We start from the raw sequence: 21,819 nt of genomic DNA, 5'->3' as shown, positions 1-21,819 counted from the left end.
GTCATATCTTACGTTGTCTGGTGGTGACAAAGTGAAGATATCTTGCGCCTTTGTCGGCCTGTAAACATTTCCTTGCTTTAGTTTTCTTTTTCATTTTCTCCTCCTTTACATTGTCCATCAGACACAGCGGCGGACGCTTCAGTTAAACATGTTACCGTGTTCGTTTTTAGGTCAACTCGAGTTTTCGAGACCATTGCTTGCTCTTTCATTTCATCCACTCATTAGAGCATGAATTTTATATACAAAAACTGAGTGAACGTTCAGATTGTGTTCTTCCTTGTGTTCAATAAATGTGATAGTAGGACACAAAACAACTGATGAGGTCGACCTCCATCATAATCCTGTTACACTTAGCAACCATTCACCTTCTTCCTTCCATCATTGAACCATACTGTCTTTCCACTTGACAATGCACATTATTTGACGCTCTTCTCCTCCACATCACTGGACTCCTTTTTTCAGGCATCCTGCCAATTGAGGCGTCTTGTTAGTCATTGCTGTCCTCACTATCACGTTCCACATATGGCTGCTTGTAAGCATCATTGCCAATAAATTCAGGATCATCAGAATGTGAAAGATCAGCAGCATATTTTTGTAGGAAGGACTTGCATTTCTTCTTCAGTCAGGTGCCTTCTCGTCATCAATAGTGTGGTCATAAGACCCATAGACACCGATTGGGGAAAGGCAGTTTGAACGCCTGTTTACTGAAATTTACAACACAGATTATGCCTAAAAATCAATTACAACTTGACTGGACACTCTGTAGTAGTACTGTCCAATATACTAACTAAAAAGAAACCACGAAAACCTCAAGAAAAATATAACTGCTCCCCGCAAGGACAACGAAGTTGATGTTCGCTGAGAAATTCCATTTTCATACACACTATGTATCAGAGATGCGGGACATCGAGGTCCATTTCATTAAGCTTGAGTAAGTTAATGCTCTGCTCTCCACGCGAGAAATTCAAGTTGAAAGTACAAAATGTTTGGTGCACAATTAGCTGCGCTTAGCTTGAACAAATGGTCTCCAATTGGGGTCACAGGAACAGAAGAGAATAACGCAAGTCATTAGGCAAAGAATTCTAACAGGCACTACCTCAACCAGAAATCTCTTACTACTCAGCCATCCAGCTTAACCATGCAATCTGCTGGCCCTTTAGCAAGCTGCTGGACTGGGTGACGCCATTTTTCTTGTCTGGTCCAGCTACAGACGGTGTACATGTTCTTGTTTGACTTCAATATTTGTCTTAGTGATCACTAGAAAAAATCAATGTATAAAGCAACACAATTTTGAAGGCTGGGGAAAAGCAGCGTTGACACGTAGGCTACTGCTATGGCTGCCCTAATGTTCAACTGGTTGTTTCCAGTTGCTTTGCATTCACAACTCATAAGAAATGCTTAGATGACATTGGATTGGAATTTATTGTGCAAAATTGTACTTGTATTTTAATAGCAGGCATTACTTTGCTGGTGTTGTCCTGTGAATCCCTATGGTTGCAAGGTGCCCACGTTTCCACACATGTTCCTCAATGGTGCAACGTGAATCCTAGAAAAAAAAACAGGAAGAATTATTTTCTGTGGACAAATAAATTGGTGTGATATAGAACCTAAGGCATAAAAATATTGGCTGCGAATGGAGTCAGTGGACACATTTGCTCTATCGGTTTCTTCAGAATCAATAAAGACTTACCTTGAGTGCATTTCAGTGGCTGGCAACCAGGGTAATTATGCTGTGAAAAGACAAATAGCTTCTCAAAAGATTACACAAATTTGTGTGTTATGACAACTGTGGCAATATCCTGTATTCTGATGTGAAAAACTGACAATCTTCTACCATTTCACATATTGTCACAATGCCAATGATATTGCCTGTATATTGTTTACGCTACTCTTATTTTTCGTTAGGCATAAACTAACAATAGGTGAGGCCTTTGTCTTGCAGTGGACATAGTTACACTGATGATGATAATGAAACACACTTTTATATTCATGTACCCTTCAGAAGTTATAGCGCTCTTGGCAATCCTGGCCGATGTAGGACTATTCTTATTTTAGCAGGAGCACACAAAAGTAGGCTCAAAGTTATATGTGCTACACTTAATGAAAGCAGTATGGATGCTATGCACAAGCAGGCCTCACAGACTACACTCGACCAAACCACGTTTGAAGGTGCGACACATAGATGGCACAGAATATCCTTTAAACCCATGTAAATTACTTCTTGCGGTGGTCACCACAAGGCCAGCTATATGCACCATATTTCCAGTGAAGGCAGCCATATCGCTGGCTCTCACTATCCCCTTGATCACCACAACCATCAATGCATTGTGGTGAAGCTGTTGATGGCAGTTGCGTGATGGCTCGCTTTCTCTCAGCAACGCTGCCAGTTGAGGCACCCAAACTGCGAGAAATCATATTTGTGTACTATGAGGGAGTACAAGACTATGGAGCCAAATTCAATGGTAAACAGAGAGGGTTAATCGCGCAACCCAATGTTGCACTTATCCGGGCGCATACACAAGAGGTATGATACAATAAGGGTACATGTCGTGCACCCACCAGAATTTCTACACGTGAAATGCCCGATGAAGCTTGTCTGGGAACGTAACCTCCAAATAAATCTTCCAGCCTGTAGTTGCGATTGCAACCTATACAGTCACCAGCCAAATTAGAAACATTACACACTAGTACAAAAAAGATTGCATTTGTTGTGGAGCCAACATATGGAAAACTTATGCTGTACTTTGATCCAAACTGTGTAAAATGTGCTATATAAATGTTATGCTCGAAGAAACAGGAGCCAGTGCCTTTACCTTGGTGGCCCCTAAAGAAGGTGCTGGAAAAGCAGGTGTGATACAGCTGCAATAGGATTTGGAGCAGCAAAATGTTGCTATCAGAACAAAAAAAATGCATATCTAGAGCAGGTTAAAGACCCCTGACATTAAATTGGGAAGCTTGAGATGCTTGTGTAGTTTAATAGTTCCCCATGCTTGGCCACTTCTGACCGATTATTAGTGCCAAGCGTTGGCTGTAAGATATTTTGTAAATATTATTTGGTTTTAAAATTATTATTTGTTTAACTTTTTCGTTACCATGTGAAAACGGTTATCTTTCATAAGTCTTGATAAGATTGCTTTTGCCAGTTTGAAAAGTACTCCAGCACGCTTTGCAGCATACCAAATTTTGCACAATGAAACGCTCTTTCCGAAAATATATGTTGTGGAGCAAAAAATATTTTGGAATGAATAAAAATGTGAAAAGTGTATAATTTTTGGTTACCAGCTGGTAAACAGTGCAACAAACAACACTATATATGCAAAAACATTCAAGACAAACAAAATACAGAATATACATTTTGAATACAAATGACCCAGGAACAATATAACAATATAAAAAATAATAAATGTTGCACAAAATGTTTCCATTCACATGTACAAAGAAAATAGAGACTGCGGTGATGCTTCCTTGCTTGTGCCATGCGGTGAAGCATTGCTCGTTCTTTCGTGAGACACAAGAAAACTTGTTGAATTTTCTCACTAATATATTTTTTGCAATAGAAGCTTCCATGTGTTCTTATATAGTTAGATGCCCATGATGTGAATAATTTCTTTATAAATCAGATGTCTAATGAACTTTGCTATTTCGTCTAGCATCACCTCTTTTCATGAGCCACCTCAATCTGCATAGGTTAGCGTTTGTACATATGCGTCGAAGCATATTTCTTGGCTTTTTGCACATCGTATAAAAAAATCTATATCGCGAGCAGTTCCAAAACGTTTTGCGCAGCGCCGTAATCGGGGCCAAGCTGTGCTCCGCTGGTCTGCAGCTGGCGCCAGCACACCGCACCTCAGCGACAAGTGGACCTCGCACATAACCAGAGTAGCTATACCATAACTACTCTGCAATGACTGTATCGCTTTTCCACCGATACAGCGTTCGCTAACTCACTTAGGTCAGTTTTGCTGTCCTCGTAGTAAGTGCATCCTCACTTGCACTGTCTTCGCAGTCGACGCGACGCCCTTGAAGAATATTTATCTACTTTGCCAGCTTGGGAACACCACGCACATTCGAAATGGCTTACTGGTCACTCAGCTTGAGGGGCATCTTGCACAGACACAACCAACGCGCATCATCACCTCACAAAAAGACTCCGCAAAGATGCGTCTGTGCGGGCTGTGTGTCTCAACTTCACTAATGATTTAAACACTGCATGCTTTCAAACAGTCAACCCTAATCGTGTTTCGAATTTCTGTGAATGCAGCTCGCGAAATAGTATTGGATCGCTGAAATATTTCAGGGACTATTTGCTGTGCCTCTACAGCCCTGATTAGACGAGAGCCCTACCTTTAGCTGCACTCACAACAGCTTGTGAAACGAAGTATAGGTTGGAGTGAAGAATAAGGTTAAATGCTGTTTTGGTGCAATCTCTTTCGATAGGCCAATATGTAAAGTGTGGGAAAGTTGCTGCAATAACATGGTTTTGAAATTTTGCAGCAGTGGTAGCCACATACTGCCATGCCCAATATGGAATTGCTACAGGTCTCAAGAACCTGCAAACGTCAGCTATACACCGCCACTATAATCCAATATTTATACCAAGGCTCGATACGACACACATATAATCGTTGCTACCAGGAACATTGAAGGGAAATAGAAGAGAGGAGAAGACAGGAAACAATAAAAGTGAGAAAAAAAGATGAAGATATGTGTAGAGTGACGAGAAAAGGTGACAGCTGGCTTTCCTTGGGTGGGCCAGCTCAGGAGTGCTCTCTAGGTGAAGCCTGGGCGAGGGGTGTGTTGCCTCTCTCAGTGGGCCTCAGAAAGGTCCAATCACCTAGCTTCAGCTTAACTTCCACCACACTATTCCTTCAGACACAGCTAACCCGCACATGACCAGGCGTGGGAGGGCGTGTTATCAGTCGCAGTGACGTCATAATTTTGACGGCATCTACTAGAAACAACATCGTTCCTAATTGGTAAAGGCAAAGTGCATTGTCTTCCGGGAGGCAGAACTTGACAAACCAGGTTTCAAGAAATTTCATAGAAATTTCAGTCTGTCTGTTGGCCGTCACGTAGTCTTGTGACTTGGAGATGATACAGACTCCAACCAAAAGTTTTGAAGAAACTCGACGTTTCGGAACCGATTTGCTTTCTTCCTCAGGGGTGGCGGTGGTAGTTAGAAGATGAGAAAAGGCACCTAATTTCTGCAACCCGGTCGGGAGCACGGCTGCGGAGGCTACGTAGCAGCGGCGTCTTCAAAGCACTCGAGGTGTGGCTAATGACCCCCCCCCCTCTCTCTCTCTCGTTTTGCCGTGGAGCGCAGTCCGTGTGTGTACACTGGGGGAAGGGTTCTGAGAGAGCGGTTCATGTTAGGGGCTGTTCTCTGTATGTGCCACAGCTCGTGTAACAACCTTCTCCTTCATGACAATAGTTATAGCGCGAGAACAAAACGACCACACAGAGACAAGAAGGACACGAAAGACACGAGCGACAAGAAGGACACGAAAGACACGAGCGCTCGTGTCTTTCGTGTCCTTCTTGTCTCTGTGTCATCGTTTTGTTCTCGCGCTATAACTATCATCATGCCATACCAACTAGCCCAAGCTGCCACACTTCTCCTCCAGTTCGGCTCGCTTTCGAGGATGGCCGTCGCTTTGAAATTTATCTGGTGATCCAATGTCTCAGCATGTTCGGCGATTGCGCTGCGCTCTTTGTAGAACTTCCGCACATCACTGGCGTGTTGCTTCAGCCGTTCCGGTAGGTTTTTCGTCTCGCCGATATACGACGCGGGGCACTCGGCGCACGGAATTTTGTAAACGACACCGGGGCTCCTGTTCATTGTTGGCCGGTCTTTCGGGCGGGGGAAGAGGTGGCCCAGCGTACGCGAAGGCACGTGCGCGATGCGAACCCCTTCTTCCCTTATAATCCGCGCCGACATCTCGCTGGTTCCCTGAACGTATGGAATCGGTACGCGTTTCGGGGGGCTGCTAATTAAGGTTGATTGGGGTTTCCGTATCCTCTTGCACTGCGCGGCGGGTGGCGGCTCGAATGAAGTTTTTTGGGTATCCGTTTTTTTCTGAGGTCAGCAATTAGGCCGGCCTCTTCTTTCTTTCGCTCTGTGTCATTAGAACATAGGTTCCAGGCTCTCTCGAGTAGCGTGGTCACAACCGAGGCCTTGTGGCAGGCGGGGTGGGAAGAATCGAATTGAAGGTAGTGCCAGTGTGCGTTGGCTTTCCATGAACGGAGAACTCCAGGCCGTTGCGGTTTCTTGCCACCTGGACGCCAAGAAAAGGCAGACAGTGGTCGCTTTCACACTCGGTCGTGAATTGTATGGCTGATTGCACGGAATTCAGGTGTTGTCCGAAGTTTTCAACTTCAGACGTCGTAATGACGCAAAAACAGTCGTCCATATAACGCAGAAAAAAACTTGGGTCGTGGCGAGAAGGAGCTGAGTGCTTTCTTTCAGCTCCTTCTCGCCGCGAGCACTCAGCTCTCAGAAAGCACTCAGCTCCTTCTCACCCTTCGTCAAAAACACATTATTTGCTTCGATCAAAGGTTTAGCAACAGTTTTGATGATCTAGGAGACTACTGCCAGCTCAACTCTTTAAGTGAAATGAGGCCTTTTTAAAGAAAATTTTAACTCTCCTCCATTTTTTCGAAATAGTTGCTCACTAGATGGGCACAGTGTGCCTTTTCACTTGACAGCCACATTTTCACTGCGTTGTTCTTTTCTGTTGTCTGTGCCTGCATGCCTCACAATTTTTCTTGTTGAACCTCAGTCAACTAGCTGAATTTTCTGTGGTGATGTGCATGCAATAAATATAAAAACAAATGCAATGAATGTAAATGTGGGTAACTTTCTCAACAGAGTAAAGGTAATCTACTGCACTCCTATCACCCCCACAGCAACGATAAAAGTTGTGTAAGCAATGGTGTGGAAACTACTCAATTCCAGAAGTGATCTTAATTTCAAGATGAAAAAAAAAACTGCACGAGAAAACCACGCTTGAGAGAAAGGGCGATATGCTAACCAGCATGTAGCCTACTAAGGAATAATGCTAGAGTACACGGTAACTAGACTGTCTGACCTTCACGCAAGTGTACTAACATGCTAATGTAGCCAGCGCTGGGTGCACCGGTGTTGCTTGCAGCTGACGCTTACTACCTCCACCTCCATTTGTGCACTGTTGCAAAGTAAAAGGCAGTAGGATTTCTCGTGCAGGAGCATTTAACAGTATAAAGCAGTTATTCCATATAAACCATGGGCGCATTAGACAATGAGACTGCTAAACATGCACAACACTTCTATGTTGCATTACCTGCATAGTGCACAGTGATGCCTAGTATCATTGAATGACTCTGCTAGTATGTATGCCGTACTCGGGCTACGTGGTATTGCAAGCAACAAATGTTTTTTTTTTTTCTAAGCCTTAGTTTGTGCCCACTTTCAAACACACAGACCAATAGAAAGCTGTTTCAAATGAGGTTGAGCTTTTTCATCTCTCTTTTTTTTTTTTTTTTTAGGGGGCGAAGCTCCTTAAAGCGGCACCCGTTCGTCCCGCGTAGTACGTAACATGTCTTACGCTTTGACCTCCAAGGGGTTGCCGGTGGGAGATTTCTCCTGTGTGTTGTTGAACAATAAAAAAATCGCAGCGTTTGCGTTAACTAAAAGCCAAATTCTTCTGTCTCTCATTCCCTATTAGCAGCCATTGGCATGTTCCAGTAGGAAACGTTAGTAGAAGTGTAAGTGTTAGCTAAAAGCCGACTTCTGCTGTCTCCCATTCCCAGTAGCAGCCATTGTTTATCTCCGTGATAAATGTTCAAAACGCCGTTGATTGATGAAAAAAAACCAACGAAAGACGCCAGATGTTTTCTAAAAGCAAAACGAAAAGACGCCAGCTGCTTAACGAAAGACGCCAGGTGTTTTCTGAAGCAATGATTTTATAATCAAAACCATATCGCGATACAGGTTTGCAGTTGACGATGCTCGTTGCCTTCGGTGTGTGCTCGTATGGATAAGGATGCCGAAAGTAGAATAAACTTTTTCTAAACACATATACCATGAACTCGAGGTGGTTAAAGGTGGGAAATAGACCCGAAGCGCAAGCCGTAAGAAAGTGTGCGTGTGCCACCTCTCGTTTAGTCCTTAAAATCTCCGCTGGATGGCGGTGCTTCTATATGGGGAATATATGATGAAAAGATCTGAGATGGTGGTACTTGGAGCGTTCAATAGATGGACGAACGCACAAACAGACAGATGCATGGATGGACGCAGGGGTGGATGCATGGAAGAACCCAGAGCAGACGCACGAACAGACGCACGCACGGACGGGCGGATGGACGCATGGACGGTCACACAGACGGACGCATGGACGGACTGAAGCAAGAACGAATGGACGGACGAATGCTTCGCCCCACTCTCCATCATTCACTCCGTGGATATGCTGCCAATTTTTTTTTTCGATCGTCTGGACTGGATCAGCGTATTGTGGCGCATACAACGCCTCTCACCACCTACGCTGAATATATCAGTTGTTATTTTGGAAGTAACAAACACACAAGGAGGTTATACTAAATCTTTAATATAACCTCCTTGCAAACACATGAGTTTACAAACACTGCTGGCACCAACAGTTCTTTGTACAGCTGTACCCGTCACAATAAAACATGCTTTTTCAGCAGTACGCACAAGTGTTACGTGTCATAAAATTGGGAAGTCCACTGCAAGGTAAACTTTAATTTGTTACAACACAAAGCGATACAGACCACGGTATCGTGGTCTGTATACATATAAAGACATGAAGAAGAAATCAAAGATGTACATGAGGAAGGTTTCGAAGAACCGCTACTCTGCGCGGCAACCAACATATAATCAAACGAGTCGAGCAGCCAATGTAGGCTTAATTACAACACATTTCACATACCTTTGGTACTAGGCAACGTACTCATGGGCCTGGTCCAGAATCTATGGTTCACATTCTTCGTCCCCCCGCCTGGCGCAGACTTCCTTCTTCCAATGATGATGATGATGAATAAACTTTATTTTCGTATCCGGCATGTTTGTGGTCCGGGCTAGACCGCATAAGGAGGTGCCGGGAGACCTTGGTTGTGTTCTAATACTAACGGTAGACGGCTAAATAGACAGCTAAATGGACGGCGGCCATCTTAAGTCCCATTTCAATCCTCACGTAGCCGGCAAAATAGACAGCTGCGAGAAGACCTAATCCTAGACAAATACGATGCAGGCTACTTTGCTGTCTAAACAAGATGGCGGCTCAGTGAATTGCTCCAATAAATCAAATCTCGCCGGAATGATCCTCTGCACACAAGCAGACGCTTTCCCAGCCGCTAATGTGAATCAAGTTTATTTGTTTTTGATTTCAACATGAAATAATCCATAAAATACAACTGTTACGTTTGTTTATTTTAGCTTTTTCTTCTAGACGCGAGGTAGCGCATCGTCACGTTAAAGCCGTCCAGAAGTGTTCCGATTCTCTGACAGCGTGGGCTCGGTGCTGTCTTCTAAGCAGTCTACGTAGACTGCCTACGTGCTGTCTAAGAATTCAAACAAAGCCCTTGTCTGTGCACAGCCTCCCTGGCCTGCTGGATAGCCCATTTTTGGTCTTGAACCTCCGAGCTGAGCAGCACAAGCCGTACTTCCTAGGTACATGTACTTCGTCCAAGGCCACGAAGAATTCGTCTTTCATTTGATCCGGAATCCCACAATCGCGATATGCGCAAGCAAAGCATACGGCCGTACCGGCACGCGCGCGATGACCCCGCAAATGCTGTCATTTCGGCATAATCTTTACGTGTTTACAACCTAAGTTTACACAGCGTGCACGCATTACACATGTCAACACCAGAAAACACAACACCCAGCAGCGCGTTGCACCGGCGCACCAGTCGAACAGCTGACCCAAAAAGCAAGCGTGAAAAAAAAAAAAAAAGGTCGGCGAAACGGACTACGAAACAGCGGCGCGGTCGTGTTGCCGTTCACCTCCCGTTGCTATGGTATGACATCAGAGCGTCTTGTGCTGAAACAGCCCATCCGCGTGCAGGCGCAGTTACTAGCTCTGCACCCACTAGAATCTCAATATGCCCCTCCGGGACAGCTAAGGGTGAGCACGCATTTCTTTGCCGTCCATCGACTTCTATTGTTTGGGGCTCGTCGGGCTTCGCCAACGGCGCCTCGCGCCCACGGCAAACGCTAGGCCGAAGAGCGGCGCGGTGCCCTAGTGCGGGATCAAACTACGCCGACCCGTACCTCTCGAAACCAACGCGAGCGCCTTTGCCCTCGCTCGAGCAACCGGGCCCTTTGTCCTGGTGTCTTCGTGGAGACGTTCTCGCGACACCCTGTGTAGTACTGCTCGCCCGGGGCGTGGATAAGCCCATTTTGTTTCCCGCCGCGCCTTTTGCAACGGGCTCTGTACTGCGTTTTGGTGTCACCACAGACAATGAAGTGTTGCGCCCTTGAGCAGTACCGTGTTCCTGCCACGGCGACAGTTAACGCTTCCCTGCGGCTCGCTAAGCCCGGATCCACGCTAGTGGCCCTACTCCTTCGAGATACGTGTACACTACAACCTTCGTTGTCTATCCACGTCTCGTAATACCATATTTGGTATATGTGAAGCTAGCGAAACGGCCGCGAGTGCATCATGAGCGTGGTATGTATTCATGACTTACATGCATGTCATGATTTTCACGTTATGGCCTTTCATGTTCGCCATACAGTCGTGTCGTACCATACAGTTTTGCAATATGTCATGTGAACTAAACTACAGCAAGAGCAGCAAGACCATCACATGTAAATTATGACATTCATGACATACATGTCACAATTTTGATGTTATGATTAGTCATTTATGCTCGTCATACAGTCATGTTATGCCACACCAACTTTGGTATAGATCCCATTATCGTAACGGTCAGGAGAGCTAAAAGTCGTAGATAGATAGATAGATAGATAGATAGATAGATAGATAGATAGATAGATAGATAGATAGATAGATAGATAGATAGATAGATAGATAGATAGATAGATAGATAGATAGATAGATAGATAGAAAGTCGCGGAAGTTCACTAAGAAATGCTTAGCAATTGGAAACCAACCGCTCGCGCTGCACAGCCATTCAGTGACCACCCTGTATTTATAGAAACTGGATTTTGAACTTCGAGGTAGTGCCGATGAGAGATTTCTCCTGTGCGTTGTTGAACAATAAAAATTGGCAGCGTGCACGTTAACTAAAAGCAGACTGCGGGTCCCTGTTTTCAATCGGAGTCCTCCGTTTCTCACGGCCCATTAGCAGTGATTAGCATGTTCCAGTAGAAAACACCGGTCCATCATTGCGTGCTTCACGCCTCCTCAGGTTTCTGTCACGAGCAACGCCACGATGAGCGTTAGCGTCAACGTCTCCGCCAGAGTAAGAGTTAGCGCTCGCTGCTTTGGATCTACGCATGGTTTCCTTTAGATGGAGATGCCGTTATTTTTAAAACACTTCATCGAGTTCATTTATATAGTTTGCAAAACTAAACATCAGGGTTTTTCCCTATAAAACTTGAAAGCCAATGGTAGATGTGAACAAATTAAAAGAAATGTCGAATCAAGATTGATTTCTAGAAAGTACAAGTAATTATCACTAGTACAATTCATCAAAAGTCAGTCTACATCTCATGTATTGTATTAAAAAAGCATGAACATTAAAAATATTTTAACACATATATACACGGACAAATGCTACATAAGCACTGAATTATCCACAATGTCAAGAGAAACACATGAATGAATATGCAAATTTAGAAATAGTAATAAAACTAACGATAGCTTCCTAACATGACGAGACAATAACCGCACTTTCTTCGCCAATTTCAGCAAAACAACACCACTGCGCTTTTTCTTTAGTATTGACTTCACAAATACTTTTGAAAGTTCTGGAGGTAGGTCCAGTAACATCATTGGCACCGCACCAGCAGCAAGAGCAGGCCTTCCCCGGGTGATTCGCACAACTTTACTGCCGATCACATGTACGTAATCGCGAAGAACAAAATGTTCAGCAAAGTGCTTTTCGCACATTGCAGATGCCTTGACTATAGGTTTTCCTTTCTGTTCGAGATTCCACTTCGAAGCGTTCCGGTGGTCTTATTCTTTCGGCACTGAAAACAACAATATCTTTTGTTAATTTCGGGATACCTTGTACACGGCAACCCGGAGCAAAGCAATGCGTGTCCAGCTTCCTTTTCTTATCCATTAGGATATAGGAAGCTTCATCATCCCCGAGCGCACAAATACATGACAAAAAAGTTGATCACCACAACCCCAAAACCACTCAGTCACAGTGGTCACTAGGATTGAGTTGTCCCGAGTGCTCCTTTGCACGTGTTGCGTCCAGTTTTCCCCTCGAGCTAGCGATGGCAGCACCACACACAGCCGTCAGCTTTTTTTTTTTATCACAGCTGTCCGCACGGGCACCTGCTTCACCCTTGCTCCTTCAAAACTTTCTAGAACAATTGCTTCGAGATGACGGCATCGGAGACAAGAACGATGCAAGCTACTTTGCTCTCCAAAATGGACCGCGTACTCAGCCGCTCGTTGGGTCAGCTCGGCAATGCGAATTTTGAGCTCCCGATTGTGTTTTTGGCGGCGCCATCTGCGCACGAGGCTGTGCCGCGCCTCCCAGAGGTGAAGGAGGTGGTTGTCCGCCGGCTTAGTGAAGTCCTCGGATAGCTCTATGGATAGCTTGGATCTCGCTCTTACGGCCGTCTGCGCACAAATAGACCGTTTTTCCGGCGCTTATTGTGAGCTAGGTTCACGGTGTATACGTTCAACTAATCGTAGATCTGAACGTGAGAGAAGTTAAAAAAAAAAAGACAGTAACGTCAGCTTTTTCTTAGCTTTCTTTTTTCGACGCGAGGTGGCGTCACGTCGCGTAGGCGTCATCTAGACGTTCCGTTTCTCAGGCAACAACATGGGCTCAATGCCGTCTTCTAAGCTATCACCGTAGACTGTCTACGATGCTCAGCTTAGCGCCCTGCACCAAGAAAAGTCTTCCCGAAAGCTGCGCGCTGCTCGAGGTCGGATCGCAGTTCCTGCAAAGAATGCACAAGTGTGAGCCTCCGAAGCTGCATCATTTCACGGTGCAGTTGCATCCTCTGATAGCGCGAAGCCTGCTCTTCCACACGGGCCTCGAACATCTTCTGCTCGACCAGCGCCCTGTCGGCCTGCAGGCGGCGCACCTTGTCGGCAAGCGTTTCAGCTAGCCGCGAGGAGGAACACTCTGACAGGGGCGTCGTGGTGCAGCTGCTCCCACAAGCCGAGTCGGTCTGCGGCGTTTCCACAGCGGTCACCACATCGTCGTTGCTTCCTTCGGACTGAGGGAAGTCCTCGGAGTAGGCCTCGTCGTCGCTACTACCACTGATTTGCCGACGGGTGTGACCCGCCGACACGGGATCATCGACCGCGCGCATGCACCCCATCGAGGAGGACCACTGAGTTGGATCTTCCCCCTCGGTGGAAAAGCGCGATCCGGTCCAGCCGGAATCGGCCGAGTTGCAGGGGCTGGGCGCAACCCACGGGTTCGTCTTAATGCGGTTCCTCTGGCGTGCTGCCGGTGACGCCGCCAGAGAGCCGGTGCAAATATACATGGCTGGAAGTAGGCTGCTGGCTCGTGGCTCCTCCATTCCTAGGTGGGTACGACAGGCGTCCGAAGGGAAGCCGGGGGACTCCTGTTGCCTTGGGGGTGTTTTCCTTACCCTTTTGCGTGATCGGCCGATGTGTAGCTCGACCCAGCGAATCAGCTTCATGGCTGCTGCTTCATCCTGCAAAATAAGGCGTCTCATCAGGCCCTGCATCCACTGACCACACCTCTTCGTAGTGGATATCAGAACGCACTACGCCGCATACTCATGATCACGTTCAAAGGAATGAGTACAGCTGGCTGACTGAAAAGGCCGGTGTCTGTCTCAGTGGGCCAGTACCTAAATTCCCATTGCCTCCAACATCTCGTCAGGTTCGCGCCTTGACTAAGCTAATCGGCTGCTACGCACTTACCTGAAGGTCAGAAACCTAGTGGCTTACAGAAAGAGTTCAACTTACATTGAGGATTGCCCAGTGAGCCATAACAAGAAGAAACAAAGACAGTTGTAACCTTGATAAAAAAAGAAGAGAGCCAAGGACGTCAGTGCAGACGAAGGCATTGATGATGATGATGATGATGATGATGATGATGAAACTTCGGCTTTGCTGGCACTCGCCCACAAAGGGGGATCGGCCAAGAACCGGGCGGCAGGATCATCAAGTGTGTTCAGTCAGGCATTCAGGTAGTCTCGTAGCCGTAAATAATAACAATAGGCTAACAGGGTAATCTCTTTGTTGCCCTTATGTACTCGCACACAGCAGAGAAAGCCTCCCTGTGGCTATAACCTAACGTAATCCTTCCGAAGGATAAAATTAGTTCCACGTTTATTTTTAAACCTAGCTTCTCAATTGGTTCGACCAGGTATCTTTTCCTTTGATAAGCATAACGTTTACAGGATAAAAATAAATGATCTACTGATTCCGATTCCTTGCAAAAGAGACACAACGGAGATGCTGTTAGTCCAGCTTTATGTAGGTAGTAATTCAGATGCGGAATTCTGCATCGTAATCTGGTGATTGTAGTTTCTAACTGCCGAGATACACACCACTGTTTGTTCCAGCAATATCTTAGATGTACGAAGTCTCTGACTTTATCTAATGATAAGTTTTCTATTTCTTTGTGCAAACAAGCCTTTCTATATCTGAGTGCTGTTACGTAGGCAAAATCAGGTAAAATAGGTAAGATTGGTCCGCTTAAAGATGCTTTGGCTAACGAGTCTGCCATCTCATTTGGATAAATCCCGCAGTGGCCGGGTATCCATAGCAAGTGAAATTTTTTCAGGTTTTCTGGTAATAAACTGCTAATCATACTCAATAATGTCAAATTTTTTGCTGTAGATAGTGCAGAGCATATTGAGAGAGAATCGGTAAGTATGACCGCTTCTGATTCGCTCGCAGGAAGTTTACGAAGCGCTAGAATTATAGCAAATAATTCAGCGATGAATATAGGCGTGTAATCTGGTAATCGAACTGAGAAAGACCAGTCGAGAGAAGTACAGAAGATGCCTATTCCAGCCTTTTCGTTCAATACGGATGCATCCGTCGCAATAATGTTGTTTGTGGACAGATGAGTCAAGTAATCTTTTAACCGAATATTTAAATATTGAAGGGGCAGTTGTTTTGCATTACAGGGGAAAATATAATCAAATTTAATTTCAAGTTTTGAATTAGGTGTCTTCGTTATGCAAATCTGATAAATATTTACATTGAGAGGCTCTAGCAATGCTTGGACGAACCTAATCTGAGGGGAGTGTAGTCTAGACCATTGTGTTCCAAAGAATGCGGTTGGTTCTTGAATAAAAACGTATGAAGCTTGTCGCAGAGGCGAATCGTATATTTTTAAGAAAGTTTGAACTGTAAGTATTCTAAACCGAGTTAACAAAGGTGGAAGGCGCGCTTCCACATACAAAACATTATTTGCCACAAATTTTGGGAGACCAAGACACAAACGCAAAGCTTCTATTTCTAATAATATTAATTGTCTCATCTTGTAAGCCACGCTGCCTGAAAATAATACACACCCGAATTCCATAATAGGCCGTACATACATCTTGTAAATCATTATCAATGAACTCCTACGCAATCCTACTTTTCTGTTTTCCAATTTGCGTAACCACCCCAAGGCACGTGACGCTTTACAGCCAACCTCGTCTATATGGCTTTTCCAATTTAGCGTCCTATTATATAAGATGCCTAGGTATTTCAGGAAATCGACCTGGGGAATGAGCTCGGTACGATACATCAGGGAAATGTTGACACGATCCTTAAAAGAGTATGGCAGAAGCGCGCTTCTTTTGACGTTCAATGACATATGGATATTGTCAAGCCATCCTTCGAGCATGTTCATGTAATTCTGTAATGCCTGATACAGTGAGTGCAGATCACTGTTTGTTGCGAAGAAAGCAATATCATCTGCATATACGTAAATTTGGGTATCCTGATGAGTTGGAATGAAACTTAGTAATATGCTGTATAACACCGGGGATAATACTGAGCCCTGAGGTACACCTCGTGTCTGCTTATATTTTTTAGAAGAGCATCCATCCAAGAAGCAATAAAATTCTCTGTCTTTCACAAACTCTGTTATCCATGCAGTTATATATTTTGGAAAGCGATGGTCTTGCATCTGCTGGATTAGGATAGGAGATTCCACTTTGTCGTACGCTTTAGCTAAGTCTAGAGTGACTAGTGCACAGTATTCGCGGCGATGCCGAGCCAGCTGTATGCGACTTTCCAAATCCACATGTGCACACCAAATGGAGTATCCAGATCTAAAGCCAATTTGTCTGGGGTTCAGTATTGTATGTTCATTGATGTAGTTTATTATACGGGCATTTAAGACTCTCTCTACAAGCTTGACCAGGTTAGATGTCAATGAAATAGGCCTTATGTTATCCAGAGTAAACTCCATTCCCTGTTTCTTAAGTATCGGAATTATTTTGGAAAGCTTCCAATCGGCCGGAATCCAAGAATTTTTCAGTGAATAATTAACTATATTACGGATTTCATGTGGCGATATTTCGTATAACACTTTAATCATTGTAGAGGTCACCCCATCAGGTCCAGGAGCAGCGGGCGGTAAGCTCTTCATCACACCCGCCAATTCAGCTAAAGATACCTCCTGGAAATCACAATCCACCCTTAATTTCACCATAGACTTTGGCATAATTGTCGTAAACCTGGTTTGCAAGCCTTTAGCAATATTTTCCAAGAATTCAGAGAGTTCGCGAGGAGACATAATGGTGGAATGACTGCTTTCTGTCTGTGGAATCATTTTTCTCGCACGTAAAAACCCGAAAAGCATTTTCTTACTTTTAGACTTCAACAGATAATTAAATTTATTCATATCATAGTCTTCTTTTGCTTTGCGCATTAGACGCTTAAAATCGGCGGCCATGAATTTATAATCACTCCAATTTTTGGGGCATTGGTTAATTAACAGCTTTTTCCAAGCTGTTTTTTGCTTTCTATACCCCCTGACACATTCTTGATTCCACCACGGGCTAGAAGATCCCGCTGTGTTCAAGTTTACAGTAAACGTTGAATTTTTTAGTGATCGTTTCAACACCGCACATAGACTCATAGCCCTAAGGTTTTCCTGCATTTCCTCGCGAAAAGTTGACGTAGATTTTAAGTCTTTTTGTAATTTAGCATAATTTACGAATGAGCCAACTTTCCCTGCCAAACTAAACCCCGGGAACATAATTTCAAACGTAATAGGAAGGTGGTCGCTGTTTGTAGCCAAATCTAATATATTCCACGAGGATATGCTTAAAGTGGAGCTGGAAAATGTTAAATCAATAGTCGATTTAGAGTTACCTCTTACAAATGTAGCAACGTGTGAGTTCAAGGAGGAAAAGTTATTATCAAGCGTCCATTCCCACAAACGTCTTCCGCATACATCAGATTTGAAGCCCCAAGACACATGGTGTGAATTGAAATCACCACACAGTACTATTTCTTTTCTGCGTGAAGCTACCATAATATCGAGGCATCTCGTGTCTTGAACTCCTGCAGGAAAGTATACATTTGCAAAAGAGAAAGGCGAGCAGTCTGGTAGTGTTATGTCTAACACCAGAATTTCGTAATTCGTATCCATACACTGATACGATATCTTGGCTCTGTGACTAAATTTAGTTGATATTAAGAAAGCCAGACCGCCACCTCTACTCGGCCGATCCAGCCGTATTAATCGATAATTTTTTATGTAAAATTTTTTACCGTTACCAAGCCAGGTTTCTTGAATGGCAATTATGTCGGGAGAAATTTGCGAAGAAATATATTGTAAATCTGTAGTTGCCGACCAAATAGACCGGCAGTTCCACTGCAGAATTTTTAGGGAACCTATTTTGATGCTATACAGGCAGAAACTGCCTGATCCAGAATATCTTTTTTTCAATAAATCATTTTTTTAAAGGTTCTCAAAGAATCCTTCTTTGACAAGTACTTCTTGGATTTTGGGTTCTGAGAAGACTTTTTAGAAGGGAGAGATCTGTTACGTTTCAAAGTTCTTAGAGATTCTGTGTCCATATCTGTAAAGTCTCCTGAATCATCTGTCACACGTTCTGACTCAGCCTGAACTCTATTTTTTGAAGGTCCTGCTTTCAGAGAGATAGATCTATGATTGACTGTATGATTTTCCTCCTCTGTACCCCTTGAAATCAACAGAGCGTGCGAATCCCGATTTTGCACAGAAATTGTACCAATGATTTGTGTCAGCTGTTGTGTTAACATATCAGCCAAGACTTCAAAAAGAGTAGCTGCCAGACGCTGCATTGCCTTTTCAGTGGACTTTTCGATAGCCTCAGTTATCGACTTTGCGAGCGATGCATCCATTGCCGCTGTGTGCCGGGATGTTCTGCCTGCGTAACCTTTCGATCTTTCATGCATTTCTGCTACCGCCTCCCTCCTAGAGCAACGCCTGCGTTCTATGATTTCTAGAACACCCATTTCTCTTTCTTTTGCACCACATTCAGCAGAGTCTGCAGGGTGCGCTCCATTACACAAACAGCACTTCTGGTCATCGGATTTGCAATCGGAGCTGTCATGACTCTTTCCGCACAGACGACATTTAGCCTGTGATCTGCATCCTTTCATGCTGTGGCCGAATCGCCAACATTTTTAGCACTGCAAAGGTTTCGGGGAAAGTGGTTCTACTTTGTAGATTAGTGGCCATGCCTTAATTTCTGTTGGCCTAACTCTTCCTGCAAAAGTTACTATAACTGATTCAGTAGGCGATTTTGTTTTATCAGTCGTTCGGGTGCATCGATAGACTGAAACTGCCCCAGCTACAGCAAATAAGTCAAGAATTTCTTGAGGTGTCAGACTCGTACCCACCCCACGGACTATGCCCTTCGTGCATGCAAGATGAGCTGGAATAAACGGGCTCACCGGCTGTGCAGCAAATTCAAAGCAATTCAGAAGCTCTCGGACGCAATCCTTGTCTGCAGAGCAGCACAGGATACCCCCTCGGCCGAACTGGCGGACCTCCGTAATCTTCTGGAAAAGCGACGAGGCTTTCTGAAGCTCCACTTGTATCACCTTCGGATTCTTCATTAGAATGAAACCCCCATTTGTAGGAACCAGAGCCACAGGGACGTAGCTATCTCCACTGCGTAGCAAGGTATCGAGCGGCCAATCCTTGACCGGTAGTGAGGCCAGCCAAGGGGAGTGCTCTTGGCCGGGTGATGAGAAAGACATCAGAATATTCTGACTTGCCTGACCTCCAAAGGGCTGCAACGACGTTTCAGTTGAGAGAAACTAACAAGAAATACGAGGAATGAAAAGCAAACCAAATCTTAGCTACCAGGATCCTGCCGCTCGACGTTGAGCCGATCTCCGATGAGCCACGTAGCCACGAGCCACTCAAAGCCACTCAAATTATTTTTCCCTCTCGGTCAGTCTCGGCAGCGCGCGCATATCTGATGGACCTGATGGAACTGAAGCACGACCGCGCGTTCTAAGAACGAGCCAGCGAATGCTCACAGTGTTGTTGTTGTTGTTGTTCTCCTATTGTTAGTGGCGCATACCCACTCTGGGGGATTGGCCAAGAATCGAGTGGTTTTAAAATTTACTGTTCAGATTTGGAATGATGGAGGTATAACAGAAAGATTACCGATAGCCTAGGCAAGTGTGGTGCTTAATGTAATGCATACAAATATTTACACAAACGAATTTATTCTTAGAATAGAGCAATAATATGATTTTATACGTATATAATTATGTGGACATGTTAGGATAATGAAACTGGTTAATTAGTCAACCTATTAGTTTCATCAATGTAGTCTCGGACGGCCACGCATACTGTCCCATTAGAGAAACCAGAACCCACGCGACGCACAGAGGACGCGAGGCTCAGCGCTCTCAGCGTGGGCCGGGAAGGAGGAGAAAGTGGCACACACGAGACCACGTGGAAACAATAAAGAAAGTAAAAAGTTACGAGCGGATACTCCACAAAATCTGGCCTCAGGAAGTATGTCACGACTGCGTAACAAACTAGTGCTCCCACCAAACGCCGGAAAACGCAAGTACAGTGGCTAGAATATAGAAGTGTGATGAACGCACCGGCTAGCACGTAACGCATTGGGAGGAAACCACCAGGTAGTGCCGGAACACGTTTGCACGCCACCCAATGCGGTGATGCGCTGCGCAGAGACGGGAATCAACCACGCGTGCGGGCTATGGGAAACATTAAAAATATATTTCGTTGCTCGTACATGACCTCAATTGGCAACCGAGAAAATATGTTAATTAGCTTCTGGAATTTCAGGATGCGTACATTGGTGCGCGACTGAACTGAAATAGCGACAGGGTGCCGAAAGTGAGCGTGTGACGGCACTGAAACATTTTATCGATGTGAAGTGGTAGAAGAGCCGAACGATGAACTCAGTTGTGAGCCATTGCTTGCAACACCTTCCACGGTGAACCATCATTTCCTCAAGCACTAATCTGTAAATAAAGTCCCATCATTCTGAACGTCAAACTAACAGAAGAGAATCACGAGAGGTATCTGGATGAAAACCTTTTATTTTTTGTGGGCTAGTCATACAACGCATTTCCGAGCATAGTGACTCACTATCTGTTTACAACAATGCATTTTTAATAATTGGTTGCGCGTCTCCCCCCCCCCCCCCCCCAAAAAAAAAAGTATTTTAGTTCGCAAGCGCCCACAGAGCATTGTTTCCCTTGGGCTGAGAACTTAGGTGACGCGCCTGAGCTTCACGTGCTTCCTCTTTTCACGGGAAGATGCCCGCTCCCTGTGGAGTGCCTTTGTGTGCCAAATGGGTGAGCAAAAAAAAAAATCTTGTTTGCTTAATTGATGAGGCTCAGACCATGTTTTGCGCAGCCCAGTGTGACATCTTTTATTTTTTAATGGGGAAACAAGCTTTTTCAAGCTGTCACTATGAAGCTTGTTGTAGCAAAACCATTTTGAAAAAAGGATATCAAGGGTGTCTACAAATGCGAAGAGCTTCTCCGAAAGGCCTACCCATAGGCGTGCGCACGAAGGGGGCAAAGGGGGTGGGCACCCCTCCCCCTCTTCTAGGGGGGCGCTAAATCTGCTCTATACATTTACTAGGTGGTGGGGCACTCGTTTAGTCATCTAAAAGGGGGCGCAAAATCTGCCTCATACACTGAATTAATAGGGAGGGGGCGACCTGCAATTAACCTTCACCCCCCCCCCCCCACCCCCCACCCGAAAGACAAGCACGCTTATGAGCCTACCCCTTTCAATGCGGAAAAACTAGCCGTTCACGGTGAGCTCGAAGTGCCGGGAGATGTACGTCTCGTGGAAGTGCAGCTCGCCCACAGCCAAGTTTTCTTGAAGTAGCTTGTCAGCGCGCGGGATGGCTCTCCGCCACCGCGCAGCGCTTCGTTCTTTGGGACGCGGAACAACCTGATAGCCTGTAGTGCACCACGAGACGAAGCAATGACTTTGTTTTCGCGCAGTTAGAGTGCACACAAAAGCGCCCCACCGCTGTGGTCTAGTGGCTAAGGTACTTGGCTGCTGACCCGCAGGTTGCGGGATCGAATCCCAGCTGCGGCGGCTGCATTTCCGATGGAGGCGGAAATGCTGTAGGCCCATGTGCTCAGATTTGGGTGCACGTTAAATAATTTAACCTCAGGTGGTTGAAATTTCCGGAGCCCTCTACTACGGCGTCTCTAATAATCATATGGTGGTTTTGGG

At 45.1% G+C, this 21,819-nt stretch overlaps 1 protein-coding gene across 6 annotated transcripts; it reads right to left on the bottom strand.

The window, feature by feature from the left end:
• Positions 1–1,398: 1,398 nt before the first annotated feature.
• LOC119173498 (uncharacterized) lies at positions 1,399–21,280 on the bottom strand. 6 transcript variants are annotated; one of them, XM_075894700.1, is made up of 5 exons: positions 19,026–21,280; positions 8,925–13,816; positions 2,219–2,401; positions 1,691–1,730; positions 1,399–1,546 (listed from the first exon to the last, which is right to left on the bottom strand). In XM_075894700.1, exons 1-2 carry the CDS (start codon positions 19,332–19,334, stop codon positions 13,022–13,024), a joined length of 1,104 nt encoding a protein of 367 aa, XP_075750815.1. In that variant the 5' UTR covers positions 19,335–21,280; the 3' UTR covers positions 1,399–1,546; positions 1,691–1,730; positions 2,219–2,401; positions 8,925–13,021. The 6 variants fall into 6 exon arrangements, with proteins under 6 accessions (XP_075750815.1, XP_075750814.1, XP_075750813.1 ...); XM_075894699.1 differs by having other exon boundaries at positions 2,256–2,401; XM_075894698.1 differs by having other exon boundaries at positions 1,691–2,401.
• Positions 21,281–21,819: the final 539 nt, after the last annotated feature.

This window comes from Rhipicephalus microplus, chromosome 5 (assembly GCF_043290135.1).
Source record: "Rhipicephalus microplus isolate Deutch F79 chromosome 5, USDA_Rmic, whole genome shotgun sequence".
Lineage (NCBI taxonomy): Eukaryota > Metazoa > Arthropoda > Arachnida > Ixodida > Ixodidae > Rhipicephalus > Rhipicephalus microplus.
The sequence above is the reverse complement of the archived record's forward strand: the minus strand, read 5'-3'. Positions and strand labels throughout refer to the sequence as shown.